The 19,949-nt window shown below is 36.0% G+C and overlaps 1 protein-coding gene across 2 annotated transcripts in view; it reads left to right on the top strand.

Annotated features, from left to right (window-relative positions):
* The window catches only part of Dgk (diacyl glycerol kinase 1), a 494,377-nt gene that overhangs the window by 457,111 nt on the left and 17,317 nt on the right, over nucleotides 1-19,949 (top strand). The window contains exon 18 of one of the 2 annotated variants that reach the window (XM_067774053.1): nucleotides 18,893-19,048. The exons of the other annotated variant lie outside the window; for it this stretch is intronic. Coding sequence (XP_067630154.1) covers nucleotides 18,893-19,048 — 156 coding nt within the window. The remainder of the gene's footprint in view (nucleotides 1-18,892; nucleotides 19,049-19,949) is intronic. 2 annotated transcript variants of the gene reach the window in all.

Raw genomic sequence — 19,949 nt, forward strand, 5'->3', positions numbered from 1 at the left:
AAAACAGCTTTTAAGCTTTTTGTTGAGCTGTCAATTAATAAACGCCATTCGCTAGCAACACAAGCCAATTTCTACGAACATACCTTTTATGTCACTACAAAAACAAAGTCCATTTTATTTTTTGAAAAAATGTTGAGAAAATTCATGCCTAGTTCGGTGATCCGTGTATTAACATCATCAATCAAATTCGACTGTTTTAAGTGAGAGCCTAAAAGCTCTACTTTACTTTTTGGTAAATTTATATCTCCAATCAAATCATTAAAATCTTCAGTACTGACGAAATGATGTTTTCGTGGTTCTGGTGTGGATAAAAACTCTTTATCGGCATTGCTTTTATAAGAACTAAGGTATGAGCTACTTCTCTGCGATAATTTTTCCGGTGGCTCTGGTACTGGTCGGGTCAAATCGTGTGCGACTTGAGCAGAAGAAGATTCAAGATTAGGATATTCGATAGGTTTTGCATATTTACCTCTACGTCTTTTACTCGGATTCACAATGCAAAAGTAGCAGTCTTTAACGTGGTCTTTTGGTTCTCACCAGATTCTTGGTATTGCAAATTTCATAGATCTTTTCTCACCCCGATACCACACTAAAATATAGAAAGAGAAATCAATACGTCTACTTTATTTAATTTAGTATTTAAATAAAATTTGCTTACCTTCCAATCATCTTTTACAATAACTACAAGCAACATGTGGAACCCATGTCTTGTCTTGATTCCAAACAGGACAGCCAAAATATGCTTCGTAGGCTTCATAGAGGATTAGAGATGTATTTAATTCACATTTCATATATCGAACTTTAATAAATTGCCCACATATATAACAAAAAGCATCAGTTTCATATTTTTGCGACGACATTTTTGGTTATTCTAAAAGTATGGGCATGTCAAGCAAAGTTGTGTCCATAGTTCAAACGTTATCAGTCGAATTTTGTAGTATGGCTGCCATCTATCAAATAGGCATTAATAAGTCAGGACACCTACCTTTATCGCTCCTCATTCCCTTGGCAAGGAAAACTGCTGCCTTCCTCACACCTGAAGCCCTGTGTGTGTTTGTATGTATTTGATCGATGCAAATAATGCGGATGGTTTGTGGCCCTCTACTAGATTTTGAAATTACTGAAATCGACCCCAACGTCCGAAAAATCCTCCCCATAAAAGTGGCCCCAGTAGGAACGCGCTTCCGCACATGACTGCACGAAGAGTTAGAAAGTGAAATAATGGATCAAGGAGGGAAACCCGTTAACCAACACAAACAGGAAAACTCATTCCCACCACCCAGATACAGAGTTTAAGTTCACTTACAGAGAGAGAGATAGAGCGCGCATACCAACAAGACAACTCAACAATAGAATGACGTATACTAGCTAAACCTTTCCAAAGTTAGCGCCTTCGGAGCAGCAAACTAATCTGTATACAATGCGGACACTTAAACTAGAAAATGGATAAAAGAGCGAAGATTACTTAACTTAACCAAGATCCTAGTGTAAATTGAAACACAACCAGGAACTATGATGGTTGTTCCTGCTATGACATCAAAACGAGCGATTTCAGGGCGACGCAAGAAGGAGGCTTAGTGATGCGAGGGTACTTCTTTTAATAAAAAAAAAAATCATTTATATGGTTCGACCGAAAAGGAGAAGGAAAAGGGAGACGTTGAAACAGGTAGAGAGGAGAAGTAACAAAAATGAAATGAAAGGGCAAAGTAAAAGAAAGGGAAACAGATATGATTATAGTGTGCGGGAAGGAACGAAAAAGTAGTGAGATAAAAGTGTGGAAAAAATATAGAGAGAGGGAGGTGGAAGAGAACAGAAGATATAAGAGGTCACCCGAATTTCGGTCAAGACAACGTTTTCGGGTTCTCTTTGTATCTTATACTTATAATGTTAGGCTAACTACAAAGATAAAGCGAGAAGTGTTGCTAAATTATGAAAATACAGGGACATTGTTTTATTTCGTCGCAGACGAGTTGGGTGCACACTTGTTTTTCAGCCCCAAATGCCCATATATATAGAGTGGTTAGTCTTTATAGTTTACGCTACTTACATTTGTTGTACCCGATTTAAAATCTAAAAGTACTATAAGCAACTTCCCCTATATCTCTTTTAAGTTTTGTGGCATGTAAAAATTCCACTTTTGTGGTCATAAACTGATGCTAAAAGCTGAACAAAAATATGCATAAACATTAAAGAATTTGTAACTTTACTACTCAGTTTGCGTTACACACAAAGCCAAAACGAAACGACTTTATTGCTTTCTAAACTGTGCTGTAATTGAAATTTGAGTACGAGACATATACAAAAAATACTTCAACGTATGTATATAAATATGTACAAAGGTTTTTCTATACATAGTGACAACAAAATAAATGCTTACTCTTACAAGTTGCGTAAAAGTGTCACAACAATTGTTCGATAGCACCAAAACAATGCTTCAATTAAAGTTGGAAAAAGTAGTCTTAGAATGCTCGCTAGTTTAAATTTGAAGATGAATGCGACGCATTCGCTCAGACAAAGTCAAACAAAAAGTTAAGAGAAATGGCCACTTAACAACTTTTACAAACTAAAATAAACACAACTCGTTACGTACAAATAACTGCTCTTGAACTTTATTTAAGTTGCTCTTATATATACATATATATATTTTTTTTTTCAATCAGTGCAGCACTTTAAATTTTTTGTATCTTAATAGCGGCTTGTGACAAAGACTAAAGTTAACGATGATAGATATAAAGCTGAAAAGCCATCTGAAATATTGTGCTCATGTCTTAAAACATACAATATTTGAGGTCGAATTTATAAGTTGAGATCTGTTGCTCAGTCGCGGAGAAACAACATGTAAAAGTCTCAGCTTTAGATACTAAGCGCTGTAACTTTTTATATTACTAGGATATACAAATTATTGCGATACACCCCAATATGATCCTAAAAACCGTTCCTAGACAGTCCAGAAAAACAATATTGAAATAGTTCCAAACAAATCTCAATATTAGTGTGGACACAAACGCGAAGTAGTATGGGGATAAAGCCCCGTCCAGTACTCCCCTGAAATACTTTTTAGCGAAGTGATCTCGAAACTGGCTTGAAATAGTTCCGAAAACAGTCCTGAGATGATCCGGCAATAGTAAGAAATATTCCGTAACAGTCCAGTATGATTCTGGAACGGCCTCGAAATAGCTTCAAAAACATTGCCGCAAGGGTCCGAAATAGTTCTGAAATACTCTCGGGAACAATATCGAAAATATATGCAGTAAGTTCGAAATAGTCTCGATATAATCTCGAGAAGATTTCGAACTCAATTTCTAAACGGTCCCGAAATCGTTCTGAAAAGTCCCGAAATGGTTCCAGACATAGTCCGTAATAGTCCTCAAGTAATCTACAAATAATCACGAAACTATAACGAACACCATGCCGAAATGGTCCTGTAATAATCCTGAAGTTATCTAGGAAAAGTCCCTAGTCCAGAGTTAATATTTATGAAAAAAATCATCCCGATTAATCCCGCAATAATTCAAAAATGATCCCGATGTGGTCCAGAAATAGCCTCAAAAAGCAACCAGAAAACTAAATATTCTCCGCAAACCTTTATACCAAAATGGTGCCACTTCTCACTTTTCCAAAGTCGTTAGACCCCGATGAATGTGACGTCACTATACTTCAAGTTATATGTATATGACATATAGACTCCTGTATTGTAAACTCTAAACCCTTTGTTAAATATAATTCGAAAAGCTGTAACAGTAATTAGCAGTAACACATATATCGAATATCTGGCCCTTGAAAGCTTCTAGTACTTGACAAGGGGATTTTTCTGTTTGGTCGTGGAACAAATTTCTGGTAACATAATGGAAACATTTAGTCTATCTGAGATCCTTACAAACCAGTCAATTCAGTTTTATCGTTGAGAATAGCCCATAGCCACTGAATAGTAGGATTAGTACTATGACGAGTAAAAGAATACAAATAATTTACCAGACTGGGGTAACCAAGCGGTAATGAATTCAGTGAGCCATTGCTTTGTTACGGCTGTAATGGTAGAATTACTCTGATGGGTTAAGGACACTAGGTCTTTCTTATGATAGCTTTTTTTTTTTGCATATGACTGATGTTTAGGTATTATTTGGATGGATGACACCAAGCTCTGTAGCATAAAAAATTTAACTTTTTATAGCATTCTCGCGAGTCAAAAACTTGAAACTTTAATTCTTAGTTTAGTATGCATTAAAAAGAGTTTATTAAAGTGTTATTTTTTCTGAAACAGTCTAATATATATACATATAAACTTACGCACACTACTTTAACTCTGAATAAGTTGCAGCGCACTTTATGAATAATAAGTAGAGTCACAGACACGTAATGCGTAACACGTATGTAAAAATTATTCGAGTCACAAATACAACAACATTGTTTACTATATAGTTTGGCAGCTTAATTCGAGGTTATGTTGCGAATAGAGTGGAAGGCACTCGCAAGCCGTGAAAATAGGCATTCGAATGGAGTGGAATGAAGAACAGTAGGAAGACCAGAGTTGCATTGGATCAATCATTGCATCAATATTAAAGATAAATTTAGAAAAAATAATTAAATACTTGAGTATAAGCAAACATTTTCTTTCAATTACTCCAATTAAGGTGTCCTAGATGCTATATACTTCAAAATTATAACATTTTATGTCTGTTTAAAAATTTAACTTCAATTTCCCTAAGATTTCCGTAATATGGCCATTAGTGAAGTTTGTGTGTGTGTGCAAATTTTGAGCGATCAGCTGTTAGTTGCGCTACTTGGTAAAGTTTACAATGTACAACAATAAACTGAATCGCATGCAAAGTCGCCAAGTACGTAGAGCAGAGGCCAAGAAAAGAATGCAAATGAAATGCACAACTAAAGAAATAAATGCAAGTATTAATCCGCATACACCACCAAAACAAAACAAAACAACAGCGCAAAATAAATAAAATATAAAGGAAACGATAAAAAGAGATAGTCCTGTCGATTACCAACAGGGAAGCTTGAATATTCACCCTTATCGCGAAGTTCACGCGGAAAAGTGTTCGCCTTCACTTCTTTTGTTCGGGTGAACTTTTTCCGCCTATCGGCAATTTCGGGCGAACAAAAGTTCACTTCGAAACTGCTGATGCTCTATTGTGAATTAGCAGTGAACAAATAATTTAATTTTAAAATTTTGTAACAAATTATATATTTCCTTAAAATACAACAAAAAAAAAAATAAATACAAAATTTATAAAATAATGTTTAGTATTGCAATTAGGTTGGCATTGATTGAGCGCGAGGAGAATATAAATGTGAAAGCGATTCGGAACAATAAAGGGACAGTTCTAACCCTTTGGAGCTAAAAATTACTATTGTCAGCACTTTTGAATAACAAGTTAATTTTTATTCAATTAGCGTTCGCCAATATTACAGGCTAAACAAGCCGGCATTCTAATATTGGCTAGATATTCTTACCAACTCCTTGCCACCATTGAAGCAAAAATTTGGAGTTCCACCAATTGTAAAGATGGAAAAGGCGTTGGAAAGGACGAAATAGGTATTAGTCAATCTTGTTCCAGTGAGGTGTTCAACATTTTGGAACCGTCGCTTTGTCCACAATGGATAACTTGGCCGACTGATACGTTGTCATAAAAAATAGAATTTACATACTTAGGAATACAGGAATTTCACTTTTTTCCACTCAGCTTCCGATTGTGTATTATTTATTGATGTATTTCCAATAATAAAAGTACATATAATCATAAGAGTATCAAATTTCAAAACAAAAAATTACTTAGCATTTTCTTTTCCTCTCGTTCGCCTGTAAAATATAAGTGAACAAATTTGGGCTTCCCCGCTGTTCATTTCGCCCGAACAAAGAGTTGCCGATAGGGTGAACAAAAACTGTGAATATTTTTGGGTGAAAACAAAACTCGCTATAAGGGTGATTCATTCAAAAATACACGAACACTTTTTATGGAGTACTAATGAAGCAATCGATTTCTTGTTTTTGCTTGTCTGTTTGCCGGTTGAATTTTGCAGGATGTGGTAATCTTTCCATTGACAGTCAAACTATACCACACACAACCATAAAAATAGGCAATAATTTAAGACTTACGCAATGTGTAGTATATTATTAAATGTATATGTACATATGTATATAGCGCTGCGGTGTTGATGTATTTATTTTTGGCATTGTAACTAAATCAATGAGCTGTGCTTCGCATAGATAAATGGAAGGCAATTCAAAAATGTCCCTCATAAAACAAAAGTAGCGACTACCTCAGAGTTTACATCGAGTTAATTCCCCAAAAATAACGAGTGACGGCTCTTATTATATTTATCCTCTTTGCTTTTACTTTGAATTGTTATTATTACATACGTATTTTGGCTTTAGGGAATACGAGACTTGGTCATAGATACTATTACTGTTAGTCAGTGGTTGTGTAAATATTTACTGAACGTCTTCATTAAGTTTTTTTCATGATTTTCTTGTGATTTCAATGTTTCTTGTGAAATCTCCGCTGGACATGATTGACACATTGACAGCATTGTAAACATTAACAAGTAGCGCAACTAACAGCTGATCGGTCAAAATTGACACACACACACAAACATGACTAATGGCCATATTACGAAAGTCTTTAAGAAAATTCAAGTACAATTTTTTAACAGACATAAGCTGTTATAATTTTAGAAAATTGAGTATTAGGTCACCTTGTGTGTAGCAATTAAGAGAAACTGTTTGCTTATATTCAAGTATTTAGTAATTTTTTCTATGTTTATCTTTAATATTGATACAAAGATTTAAGGTATATTGATGCAATGCAACTCTGCTCTTCCTGCTGTTCTTCATTCCACTCCATTCGACTGCCTCTTTTTACTGCCTTCCACTCTATGCGCAACATAACCTCAATTTAAGCTGCCAAAATATATGGTAAACAATGATTGACAGGTCACAGATGAATGCCAAAATCTGACAGCTAATTCTTATAATAGATTCTAACAGAAGTCTAAGGATCCATGTTTCAAATTGATATGTTTGGGTAATTCGCACTCGCCATGATGTAATAATAAAGGTGATATCAACAACATACCCTTACTTTTTCCGCAGCTATAAATGCCAGTATTCAGGTGAAAGTATGTGAAAGTAATAAATTTTGATTGCTTAATTTTTCGTATAAATTCTTCAAATAAATAAGTTTTCTACAAAATTTTGTCTATATTCTGTTAGGGAATACAAAGTTACGTTACTCTTTTTGGCTCAACAATTCTAGTAACGACTTATATAGTTATAATATTTCTAAACGTATAGTAAAATCTACTACGATCGTAGTAGAACTCAAAGGCAGTTTTGTATGATATACAACCCTCTAAATTATGCATGCCGAACTTGTCAGAATAAGGGAAAACGTCAACGGGATGAGAACACCTGAATATTAATTTCATCCAAGCTCGCGCACTGTACGTCAAGATTATTAAATCATAGCACTCTTCATAGTACAGGTCTACAAGTAGGATATGTAGCAGCACGCACATACACAGCCACGCTCACCTGATAAAATGCTTGTTCCTGTTCGTTTTTTTTTTGTGGGTGCTATTTGGCACTGTTGTACCTCTTATGTCCAAGAAAAGTGTAGTAGCTGCTAACAAAAACTGCGTAAAATTTTTATTGTAAAATTACAAATAAAATATCCTTATTTACTTTCAAACGAGCACTAAATTACATCTCTCTTTAAAATCCATATGTTTTGGACAATTTTAATTGCCAAATTGTGATACTTTATTACCGGGGACGATTGCTAAAACACGACCAAATCTGTCGGGGGAGGTATTAATAGACGCGTTTTGCCTCGCTTCCAATAATTCGAATACTTTTTTGCCTTTGGACTATTGATAACAGGATAAAACGCGTCTTTTCATTTCTCTTTCCACATTTTTGGACGGGTTATTGCAGTCGACCTCGGTTTCAAACTGGTTTTCGAGGAGAACTTTTGAGCGGGTAGAAAAACTTAGCACCCGTGTTTGTATTCTTAATACTGGAATAACTACGTGTCCTCAGATAGCTCAATTCAAGACTTTTTTATAATTTTCTGTAGGACCCATATAGGTGCAGTACATTTTCATACTAAATTCGTTCAAAAAAATTTACTATCACAGCAACCCATATCTGATATTCCGCTCCTTTTTTTGTTTCCCTGTGTCGCTTTCGACGAAGCAACCCCGGTAATTTTGACACTTCGTTCAGTGTCAAAACTCATGTTCCACTGGGTTCCACGCTAGTTTGACACTGACCGAAGTGTCAAACTGCCGTGTGTTAGAAAGGGAAAGAAATTGTTTCCCTCTCATACATATCATACTTGTAAAGGCTCCATTACTGATACTTAGCACAGACTTGACTTGACTTGGCGTAAACTTGGCAACTTAGCCACGATTATACTCCACTTGGCGCATAAAATCTGGCATCATAATCAGCGTTGAAATTTATTTTTAAATAAATGTCAATTTGTATGACAAAATGTCAAAATGAAATGGAAACAAACAAATGGCATCTCAAAATGTAAACGTCACTTAGAACTTACATAGAAAATCAAAATTCAACAGACTTCTAAGTCAAGTTAAGTTTTGAGTAATCAGTAACATGCAATGTTAATTTAACAGAACTGTAAGTGACAGTTCGCAAGCCAAGTCAAGTCTATGCTAAGTATCAGTAATGGAGCCTTAAACCTGTACAAAGGCACTCTTTCAAGTGCATTTCATGTTCATGTCGCGTTCGCTTTACGTTGCTATGCATATTATGCATTGTTTACTATATAGTTTGGCAGCTTAAGTAGAGGTTATGTTGCGAATAGAGTGGAAGGCAGTGGACTAGGCAGTCGAATGTCATATAATGAAGGAATGGTGTTCGGAGATTTTTCGAAGTTAAAAAAAAAAATGATAAAAGCTTTAATATAAATAAAACTATTGTTTTAATAACAACAAAAACGCCATATATATTCTGTATACATAAATTTGTAAGGATTATCTCACTTTAAAATTTGAATTAAATAATCTAAAGTTTTGTTTTGAAACTGAGTCGAGAACTGTGCGTGTGAATGTGCGAATTTTCACCGATCAACTGTTAGTTGCGCTACTTGGTAAAATTTACAATGATATTATGCGAGCTACGTATAATTACAGCAGTATATTTACAGCATCACACCCATACACACACACAAACAGTTGGAATTCTGCATGTTCATTATAATTGCTTAATATTGTTTGTCAGTGAAATGTTGATGCCGTCGGCATCATAAACATTTTGCTGAGATTTTTATTAGAGTACAGCTCGCTTGAACTTTTTAACGGGGATGATATGTTGTTAACATTCAAGACAACCCCACCGATGTCATGCAAATTGAACTTTGTGGTGGTCCGGCAACTTGTAATTAGATGTTCTCTTGTTTTTATAGTTGGGTAAAATAAAAACTTTATACAATTCTTTTGGTGTTGCTAACAGTAGTCCATAGACATAATGGTATAATCATTTTCCAAATTTGTTTGAGGTTACCATTTTTTGATGTGTGCATTTTGATACACAATGCTATTTATTTTATAAATCAGACGTTTAAACTGTGTCTAATTATTATAAAAATACATGAAATTATTTAGGAAACTCACATGGACTCCTATTCATGGTATACGCTATGTCTTAATCAAATCTAGAAGCTATGAAAACAACTTAAGAAAAACACTTTACAATGAATACGGGTCTCTTAACTATGCTTAAATAACACAGTGTAACAGCAAAAAATATCTGGGAAGTGATACCATTTTTCTAGCAGAACTTGAAGATCTAAGAATGCATACAAGATTTTCCTCGAACACCCCCAAAATCGTGAGTTACGGGTAAAAAAATTATTTTTTGTTCCTTTTAACTATTATGAGCCTAAACTTTGATGTTCATAAACCGATTTTCATTTTCTTTCCGGATCTTATAACACCTTTCCAACTATATATGTATATATAAACTATAAAAACATAACACACCAATGAACTTTTTCTCGGGTTTTGTCTACTTTGGTGCTATTTGTATGCACTAATTTATAAGAAGACTATACCAACTGTAAATTGCATTAAAAATTTACGTTAGTTTTCAGGTGTTTTTCTGAAGGATTTGGCAAGTGTTATCGACGTTGATGGTCCTTTGGCGGATATAGAAACGGTACGTTCCGGTAACAAGCACCATAAAGCTACAAGCGGAACCATCTTGGGAGAACGATTTAATATGACTACATTGAACCTCCCAGGCCCTTCCGCCCCACCACCTAGTTCCATGAGGAGCTTGGGGTCGCCAGATCCTCGTCTGGGGTCATATGAAATCGTTTCCGAGATGATCGGGCTAGTACCTTAATGGTGCTTGTTGCCGGAAAGTATGGGAGCTATATCCGGCAAAGGGCCATCAACATTGATAACCCTCCCCAAAATCTTTTGGGAGAATATTTATCGCAACAGCAACATGAAGCGAATGGTTTCATCGGATCCAAAATGGTTACCGGTTAAAAAAGATAACAGGATCCAATATAGTAAACGGTAAAACATAATAATCGGATCCAAAAAAGAAACAGTTCAAAAAACTAACGGGATCCAAACAACAAACCTGTTCGAAAAAATAACCGGATCCAAAAAAACCGGCGTCAGGTGGTTGGGTATAAATGTTTATCATAGAGCTAATTGTTTGTACGCATTTGCCACTTAATATTATGTGGCTATGAAACACAGTCTGTGGACCGGCTTAGCTGTCGATTAATAGCTCCCCGCCTTGTGGCATGCTCCAGTTCACTGTTTTCATGGCTTCATATTGCCCTCGTTGCGTAGTAGTTCAGGCAACTAAACATGAGCCATGATATCCTTGGTATTCCAGAGTTCTCTGAATATTCAATACCACTCTACAAACTTGCCTTTTGTGTACGCGTGCTCTATTGAAAAGAAGACTTGCTCGCCCATGCTTGGCTTTATATACATTCATCATTAGCCTTTGAATGACCTTCAGCAGGAAGGGTGTAAGACCTATGGGTCTGTAGTCTTTTGGAGACACATTGCTGACTTTTTGTGCCTTTTTAGTACGACGGGGCATGTCGTCTTTATCTCTAACCCAACTTTCAACATTACCTACTAGTAGCGAATCCTGCCTATTTATCAGGCGAGAATCTGGCGACTCCAAGTTACACTCGGAAGAAGAGGTTGACCTAGAAGGTTTAACGTGGTCACGTGGAACTCTTCCGATATGTTAGTATCTTAATGGTACTATTTTTCGGAGCGTCTGAATCAAAATCCCGCAAAATCCTCGGGGAGTATACTTATTGCTACAAGATTAAGAAGAAGAGGAATAAGAAAAAGAAGATCACGACCAAATCTATAATTCCCATTGCAAATCTTACAGACAGCTGACAGCTCCTATGCAAATGAGAATGAGAGAGCGTACGGTGGAGGGAGAGTAATCGGGAATGGTGGAAAAGGGGGATGGGGTGCGAAGGGAGAGCGAGGTGGGTAAAATCTAAATACATGAATGTTAAAGTTCGGGCAGAGAAAATTTTTCCGGGTCTGCTAGTAACAGACGAATATCGACAGCGTTTTTTGTGGGCATAAGCAAACAAACAAACAAAAACAAAAAACAAATATTTCTTAATATACCATTTGTATTGTAGTTCATTGTACCCGAAGTTTTGTTTTATCAGTGTAACTATCAACCAGCGAATGCAAAATATTTGGAATGCGACGTTGATATTGAAATTGAAAAAGTTTTAGCTTACAATGTATGTACATTAATAAACAGCCGTCAACATAAGACGCCCACTCACACAAACATTCATATACATATGTATGTATGTATGTATATTGAGTACTAAACAAAGATAAATATTAGCGTTCGTTTTTAGCAATGAAAAGTGTTATTTAACAATGAAAAGGTTTCTGTGTAAATATATTTCAGCAATTTTTTTGTGCTTTTAATAAAAAGTTGTGCGCCATAAAAATGCAATTCCTTAAAGAGATACTTTGTAGGAGTTTGACAACAAATTATAGTTAACCAAATAATAAATATAAATAGAAACATGAAATGGCAAGTGAAGCATATAAACAAGAACATACACACAAGAACAGCACACACACACAAGCACAGCAACCATTTAACATTCATAGAGCATTGCTTGCTCTCTCGCTTCCTTTTGCTCTTAGCCACTGTCACTTCAGCACTAAGTTTAACTTTAATTCCGCAGTAATCTGATATATACGAGTTTGTAATATAAAATGTGTTTTTTTTTTTGCGGTGCATGTCACCATTCTACTTAAGCACTTTTCTACTCTTTCAGGCGCTCGTTCGCCACATACATAAACTCATATCAAATGGGCATTAAAATGAGCATTTCAAAGAAACAAACTTTAGGCAGCGCCGTCAAATACGCATTGGCTGCATAAATTCCTATAACTGCATACTATGTACATAGCAAAGCTGGTAGAATCAAGTACAAGTACCATTACCATTACCAATACTCAGTAATTGAAAACACCAATTACGAACTATAAGTCCATTTTATTGATACTTGATATGCAATACACGCATTTTCAATTTTTTTTTCAATTACTTGAAGCTTTAAATTTTTGTAAGAAAAAAATTTATTCATCGCTAAATAGCGAGAATAACACACCATATTACAAACTTAGATATTAAATAGTAGCCCTGTTATTTTTCAGAACAAATAAATAATTATCGTGATGTTCTTCTGAACTTCTCTTCTAATTTGCGTCGCGCACGTTTGAATATCTTCGCTACCTGAACGGTCTGGGTTCAGTTTGTGTGCCAAATTAGAGCTAAATGAAACTGTTTCAGAAAGGCTGCGAATTGGCATAGACTGGGAAAACATAATACAAATCAAGAATTTCATGAGCAGACCACTGAGTAGCGGACATTCGCGGTCAACATGTTTTTGTAGGTCAAGAGGCACTATGAAAAGTTTTAAAACATGCGACCTCTGGGAATAGTTACCTTATGTATATCTGTCAAGCGGAAAAAATTCGTTTATTCATTCAATAAAAGTTTTTATTTTTAAACTAAGAAAATAAAGTCAATAATGCTACCTCGAAAAATCTATTTAGGGGTCTAGCTAATTATTGTGTTGAACGGAAGTACTATTTTTTGATTTCTACATCTCAAAATCATCATAATTCCGTTACACGAATTCCTTAGTTTTCCAGGTATGAGCAAATAATTGAACAGAATTGAAAGTATTTGAAATATGTAATGGATCATTATTGAAAAAAGATGTATTCATTACCAAGTACCAGTAAAAAGTAATTGTACTTGATAATTAAATTTTTTTATAACCAAATACTTACCAATACCAAGTGTATGTATATTCATTACTGCACATTAAAAACGTGAGGCGTAGCATAACCTGATTAAGGTTCAGTTGGTCTTACTTATACATCTATGAAATTATGATTTGTAAAGATACGAGCTGTTAACTATCAATAGAAATTTGACGAGATCCACGCTTTTATTTATTTGTCTGATCAACGCCCAAGAGTAATGAGTGTAATGACTAGTACCTAGGGCCTATCTAATTACTTCCTAGCTTTTAGTATTATTATTACTTAATGTAAGTATTGTTTTCAATAAAACCGTTAAATTAAACATTTTTTTATTATTTTTTTTTCTCATTATTACATTGTCTTCGAGTTCTGAACTATATCCCAAGTTTCAAGCTTGTAGCTTATCGGGAAGTTACCTTAATTTCAATTACAAAATTCATAATGCTCGCTACACAGAGTCAAGCTAAATAAGACCGTTTAAAAATGCGGAGCCCTATACCGAACCTAAATTACTAAGACTTAATGACGCCCCGGTGTTAGGGTAAAATTTTCGGAGAATATTTTTTATTACTTTTTGAAAAGCGGGCGAACAGCTTACATTAAATAGATATGGTTGCTTGGCAAACCCTTCGATTGTGTTTCTGCCATGAAAGTTTCTCAACAAAAAAGTTATCTGCCTTAGGAATTGCTTTTTTCATTATAAACCGGAAATGAAATTAAAACAATTTGAATTATTGTTTTATTTTAAAATGGATTACAAAGGTGAGTATCATTCTACTATCATTGGGGTTAAAAATGTGACTGGCACCTATTTGAACCCTTATTGAAACGAAAAGAGAATAGTCTTCATATGTTCACATATGGGTACAAGGGGGATTGGTCCTATCGATCCATTTCGGGTATAAATAGGTACAATTAGTTTCTTCATAGGACATGCTCAAACAAAAGGGAACAGTTCAACTCATATAAAGAGATCAAAACTGGCATTGGTCGCATACTCCTTTGCGACTCATTCCGGATTCATCCTAGACTAATCGTATTTTTTTTTTCAGGATATCAAGGTCGAGGCATTTCAGTTTTTGTTTGAAACACATACACTCAAGAATTTGTGCAGCAGCAGCAAAAAAAAACATTCATTCACATAATGACGTAGCATACTTTTAGGTGTTACACATATTTAAGTACTTTTGTAGCATTATTGCCATTCACCATTAAATTCGCAGATTATAATCAGCGCCATTCGCTGCAAATCGGAATTTATGTGGCCAAATACGCGTGGCAGTTAATGACTAGCGAAATTCCTAAACTAATCTTACTTTCTAACATGCACGTACATGTAACATCCATTCATTCATAAACACGTACATGCATACAAACATACATTTTTAAAACACCATAAATATGATGTGAGTGTGTGCAAAGCATAGCAAAAAGCAAACTAATACAAAATGAGCAATCTAATTTATGCTGGTGTGTGCATACTAATGCGCTAAAATGTTCCTTTGGAGGTTAGGTGGATAAGGTTCCCGGAGTGTGTGTGTGCTTAATGTGATCAGAAGTAAACGATTACAGTTGCTGTCACACAAGTATATTCACAGTTAACCCATTACAGCATAACGTTCGATATATCGGACATTAATAAAATTAAATTTTTATGCATCAAGTTTGTGATGTGTGGAGGATTAAATGGTGTAGTCGAAAGGAAACTATTTCTTCAACAATGGCAACCCTTCGTTTATCGATCTGTCATAAAAAGTTCCCATTGTTTTACATTTCTCAGTATGGCGGATTGCAAGCAGAATTTTTCACGCAAAGGGTAAAATATTTTGTTATATTTTTTTGGTATATTTCAGAAAAATTTTTTAGTGACAAGTGTTTATTAGTGTATGGGTGTGTTACTAAGCAAAACATGAAAAATTACGAAGTTTGCGTTATCAGGAAACATTTTCTGTAGTATTTAGTTGTGACGTCCGATATATCGAACGTTATGCATAGCGGGCTCTAAGTTTATTGGTTTGTTGCTTTTTTTAGATTGAGAGTAGATGAAATTTTGAGCCTTTTCGAGCGCGATGATGAAAATACTGACAATACGTCAAGTTACCAAATAAACGACTTTATTTTTCCAGAGGCAACGATGTTCCAAAACTGCTTTCCGAAAATATAAGATGTAACAGGTTCGAATCAATACTCTAAAATTTGCACATCAATGATAATAGCCAAATAGGCTCATCTTCTGACATACTGTATAAATTGCGTTCATTACTAGATAGCCTAGGGAATTCTTTCCAAAAGCACCACGGCATAGACGAACATTACAGTGTCGATGAAAGCATTATTCCGTATTACGGAAAGCACTACGCTAAAAAATTTATAAGGGCAAATCCCATTAGATTTGGATTTAAAAATTGGGCTTTGTGTGCAAGCACTTGATATATGGTTGCCTTTAGTTTGTACACAGGAAGAAGTGATGAGAAGTAAAGTTACCATCTAATAATGTGATAAAAATATATTTTGACCATTTCTTTACATCTCTAAGTTTGATTAAGCACCTCCGAGAAATAGGATGTTATGCAACTGGTACTTTATGAGCTAATCGCACAGAAAATTGTCCTTTGAAATATGTAAAAATGTTTAAAGGAGAAAGGAGGATACACCGATTACAGGGCTGACGAAGCATTCCTTGCGAAAAAAGTTGGCTGCAATAAAGACACGGACTCCTTGTTTGCATTTAGGAGGCATGTAGCCAACCACATCAAGGACGAAAACCAGCTACACCATTATCCACTACACCGTTTGATTGCCTGAACCATTGGATTGTTCCAATAAATTCAGAACGCCGGTGTGCAAACAAGTGTAAAGGGAAATCAAAATACAAGTGCCTCTAATGTGAAGTAGGTCTCCATCCGAAGTGTTTCATGGAGTATCATCTAGCGCCCAATACATAAATATATGTTTATGTAAAATACTTGGACTGATATTTCTTTATTTTCAGTAACATTTTAAATAAATTTTGCTAGAAGCCTTAAATCTTTTTTATTTCTCATGAGGTAGCATAAGGTGCCGGTGTGCATAGCGTTCGATAAATCGTACGGGTCGTTTACAACAAACTACAGACAAATATGTAACTTTTCTCTCACTACTTGATAAATGTGATCTCCACAACCTGTAATTTTCACAGAAATTTATTATAAGTATATGGATAAACTTTATGCACTAATGGGTTAAGAACGTTGCAGCATTGAACAGTTCCTCTTTTATAAACGAAATTCCAAATATTGCGTTGGATAATGTTGCTTGATATTGAAAGGTGGTGAGGGAGATAAAATGTAATTAAAGGAATTGCTGTTATTAGTTTGTATTGTGAGAAAATAGTGACTATGCAGCAGATTTTTTTAGATGCCTTTTGAAAGAATCAGATTAAATCGTTAATTAAAAATTGAATTCCTTTCTAACAAAAAGCATGTCCCTCATCGTTGCTCTCCTGCATGTATGGCTCGGTAATCGTGGACGGTGTCGAGAGACGATGGGATGGTCCATAGTGGTTTTGACTAAAAAGCGGAGACAACTCAATGTCTACATCAAACTTTATTGATATAATGGTAGAGATCATAGAACTAATTATTTGACAAGCCCACCTTGTGTATTCTGCCATACAGTTTATTTGGGCTTAACCATTGAAACGATTATGGCTGTCCAATAAGACGCGCTATTTTCCACGTGATTCTTTCAGCGAAGTGAGCCGCTCTCTCTCTCTCTCTCTTTCTGCTTCACTGTCCGAGTTCCGGTAAAAATATTTTTTTACTGGAGTATCAACTTTCAATCATTTGTTTTCATTCGCTGAACTATTTTGATGTCTGCATAAAGCTCGTACAGCTCATCATTAAATCTTATACTCCAACACTCTCAGAGCCGCCTCATCTTCGGCGTTGTCATGGTCATGCTTTTGCATGATATAGCAGGACGGCTACGAATAGTGACTTGTAGAGCATAATTTTTATTTCTTCGGAGTGTGTTAATTCTGGTTCCGAATTAAATGAAGTCATTTACTATTTCGAAACTTAGATGCCAACAGTGACTCGGTTGCCAAGACTCAAATATGCTAACTCTTTGCTTGATGACCCCAGGTACTTCGCTTCAACTCACCTTTTCCGCTTTTTCCCCCTTATGATGTTGCTTAACTTCATTTTGCACAGCTGTATAAGTTTTGCGGGGAAACTAAATTCAGACATAGCGTAGCTCCTTTTCGTGCTGTCGAAGGCGGTTTTAAAATGGACAATATCTCTCAATTCTTTTTTCTTTTTGATTTTTCCCAAGATTTGGCGTATAGTGAAAATCCAGGTCTAAAGGTGCACTGATACGCTTAACAGATTGCGCCTTGGGCTCATCATCTTCGATGGCATTTCATCGCTCTCTTGATTTAAGAGTAAGTGCAAAGAAATGTTCCCTCCTTAGTCCAAGTACTCTGTGGGGTTTGCCCCAAGCTCAAAACCTTCCGTCTGAAGCCGAATTTTTTGGTAAAATTTGCGGTTGTTATTCCCGGACGTTAGCAGCTCCAGCTCCTCGTACTCAAGCCTTCCCGCTTTCTTTCTGTTTTTTTCTTCCTTAAGAGGCGTATCGCTTCTTTTTCTTTTTTCAACTTGCGGTAGTGTTCACATGAAACATATGCGTTCCACAAATTTGTAGGAAATAAAATAGACGCACACCTCTAATTGGAAATGAGGCTCGGCTCTAATGGCTCCGAAGGCATATCGCGTCAAATTACTTCTATTATTTTTTATCATATTACTTACTTACTTAATTGGCGCTTAACCGTCTAAACGGTTATGGCCGTCCCACAACGCGCGCCAGTCGGACCTTCGCTCCGCCAACCGGCGCCAATTGGTCACACCAAGTAAGTTTAAATCGTTTTCCACCTGGTCCTTCCAACGGAGTGGGGGCCGCCCTCTACCTCTGCTTCCATAGGCGGGTTCCGATAGAAACACTTTCTTGGCCGGAGCATCATCTTTCATTCGCATAACATGGTCTAGCCAGCGCAGCCGCTGCGTTTTAATTCGCTGGACTATGTGGATGTCTGCGTATAGCTCGTACAGCTCATCATTAAATCTTCTTCGGTACTCGCCAAAGCGTAGAGGTCCATAAATCTTTCGAAGAATTTTTTTCTCTCCAACACTCCCAAAGCCGCTTCATCTGCTGTTGTCATGGTCCATGCTTCTGCCCCATATAGCAGTACGGGTACGATAAGTGACTTGTAGAGTATGATTTTCGTTCGCCGATAGAGGACTTTACTTTCAATTGCCTACCTAGTCCAAAGTAGCATTTATTTTATCATATACCATAACAAATTTTCATTCTCAAAACAACAGCTATGGTCATGGGATGTCCTTATGGTAGCCACAAGTAAGTTTCGAGTTTGTCCGTTATCTTTTTTAAGCTTTCAGAGCGGATTTTGCTCAATACACAAAGTCCTGAAAGGAAATTGCCAATAATATCACATATTTACGTATGAATAATATTAAATTTATGAAATTTTTTAATTAATTCCTTTTTGTAGGATGCTGCGATTTGTGTCAAGTTTCATTTGGAGCGCGAAAAGAATCCACATAAATTCAATAGTCGCATGAAAAATAAATTGTGGTACTTTGAATATGCCACTTCGGAAACATTTGCGGCATCATGCAAGAATCTACACGAGAATATTGAAATTGTGGTAAGTGTAAGAAAGAGGAAGTGACAAAATTGTCAAAAAAAAAGAATGAAAACTAATAAAAAGCAAAAAAAAAACAAGTAAGGACGGTTAAGTTCGGGTGTAACCGAACATTACATACTCAGCTGAGAGCTTTGGAGACAAAATAAGGGAAAATAACCATTTAGCAAAATGAATCTACGGTAACCCTGGAATGTGTTTGTATGACATGTATTTCAAATGGAAGGTAGTAAAGAGTATTTTAGAAGGGAGTGGGCCTTAGTGCTATAGGTGGACGCCTTTTCGAGATATCGCCATAAAGGTGGACCAGGGGTGACTCTAGAATGTGTTTGTACGATATGGGTATCAAACTAAAGGTGTTAATGAGTATTTTGAGAGGGAGTGGGCCTTAGTTCTATAGGTGGACGCCTTTTCGAGATATCGCCATAAGCCATAAAGGTGGGCCAGGGGTGACTCTAGAATGTGTTTGTACGATATGGGTATCAAACTAAAGGTGCTAATGAGTATTTTAAAAGGGAGTGGGCCTTAGTGCTATAGGTGGACGCCTTTTCGAGATATCCCAATAAAGGTGGACCAGGGGTTATTCCAGAATGTGTTTGTACGATATGTGTATCAAATGAAAGGTGTTAATGATTATTTTAAAAGGGAGTGGGCCTTAGTGCTATAGGTGGACGCCTTTTCGAGATATCGCCATAAAGGTGGACCAGGGGTGACTCTAGAATGTGTTTGTACGATATGGGTATCAAACTAAAGGTGTTAATGAGTATTTTAAAAGGGAGTGGGCCTTAGTTCTATAGGTGGACGCCTTTTCGAGATATCGCCATAAGCCATAAAGGTGGGCCAGGGGCGACTCTAGAATGTGTTTGTACGATATGGGTATCAAACTAAAGGTGCTAATGAGTAT

Source organism: Eurosta solidaginis, chromosome 3, assembly GCF_040869045.1.
Source record: "Eurosta solidaginis isolate ZX-2024a chromosome 3, ASM4086904v1, whole genome shotgun sequence".
NCBI lineage: Eukaryota > Metazoa > Arthropoda > Insecta > Diptera > Tephritidae > Eurosta > Eurosta solidaginis.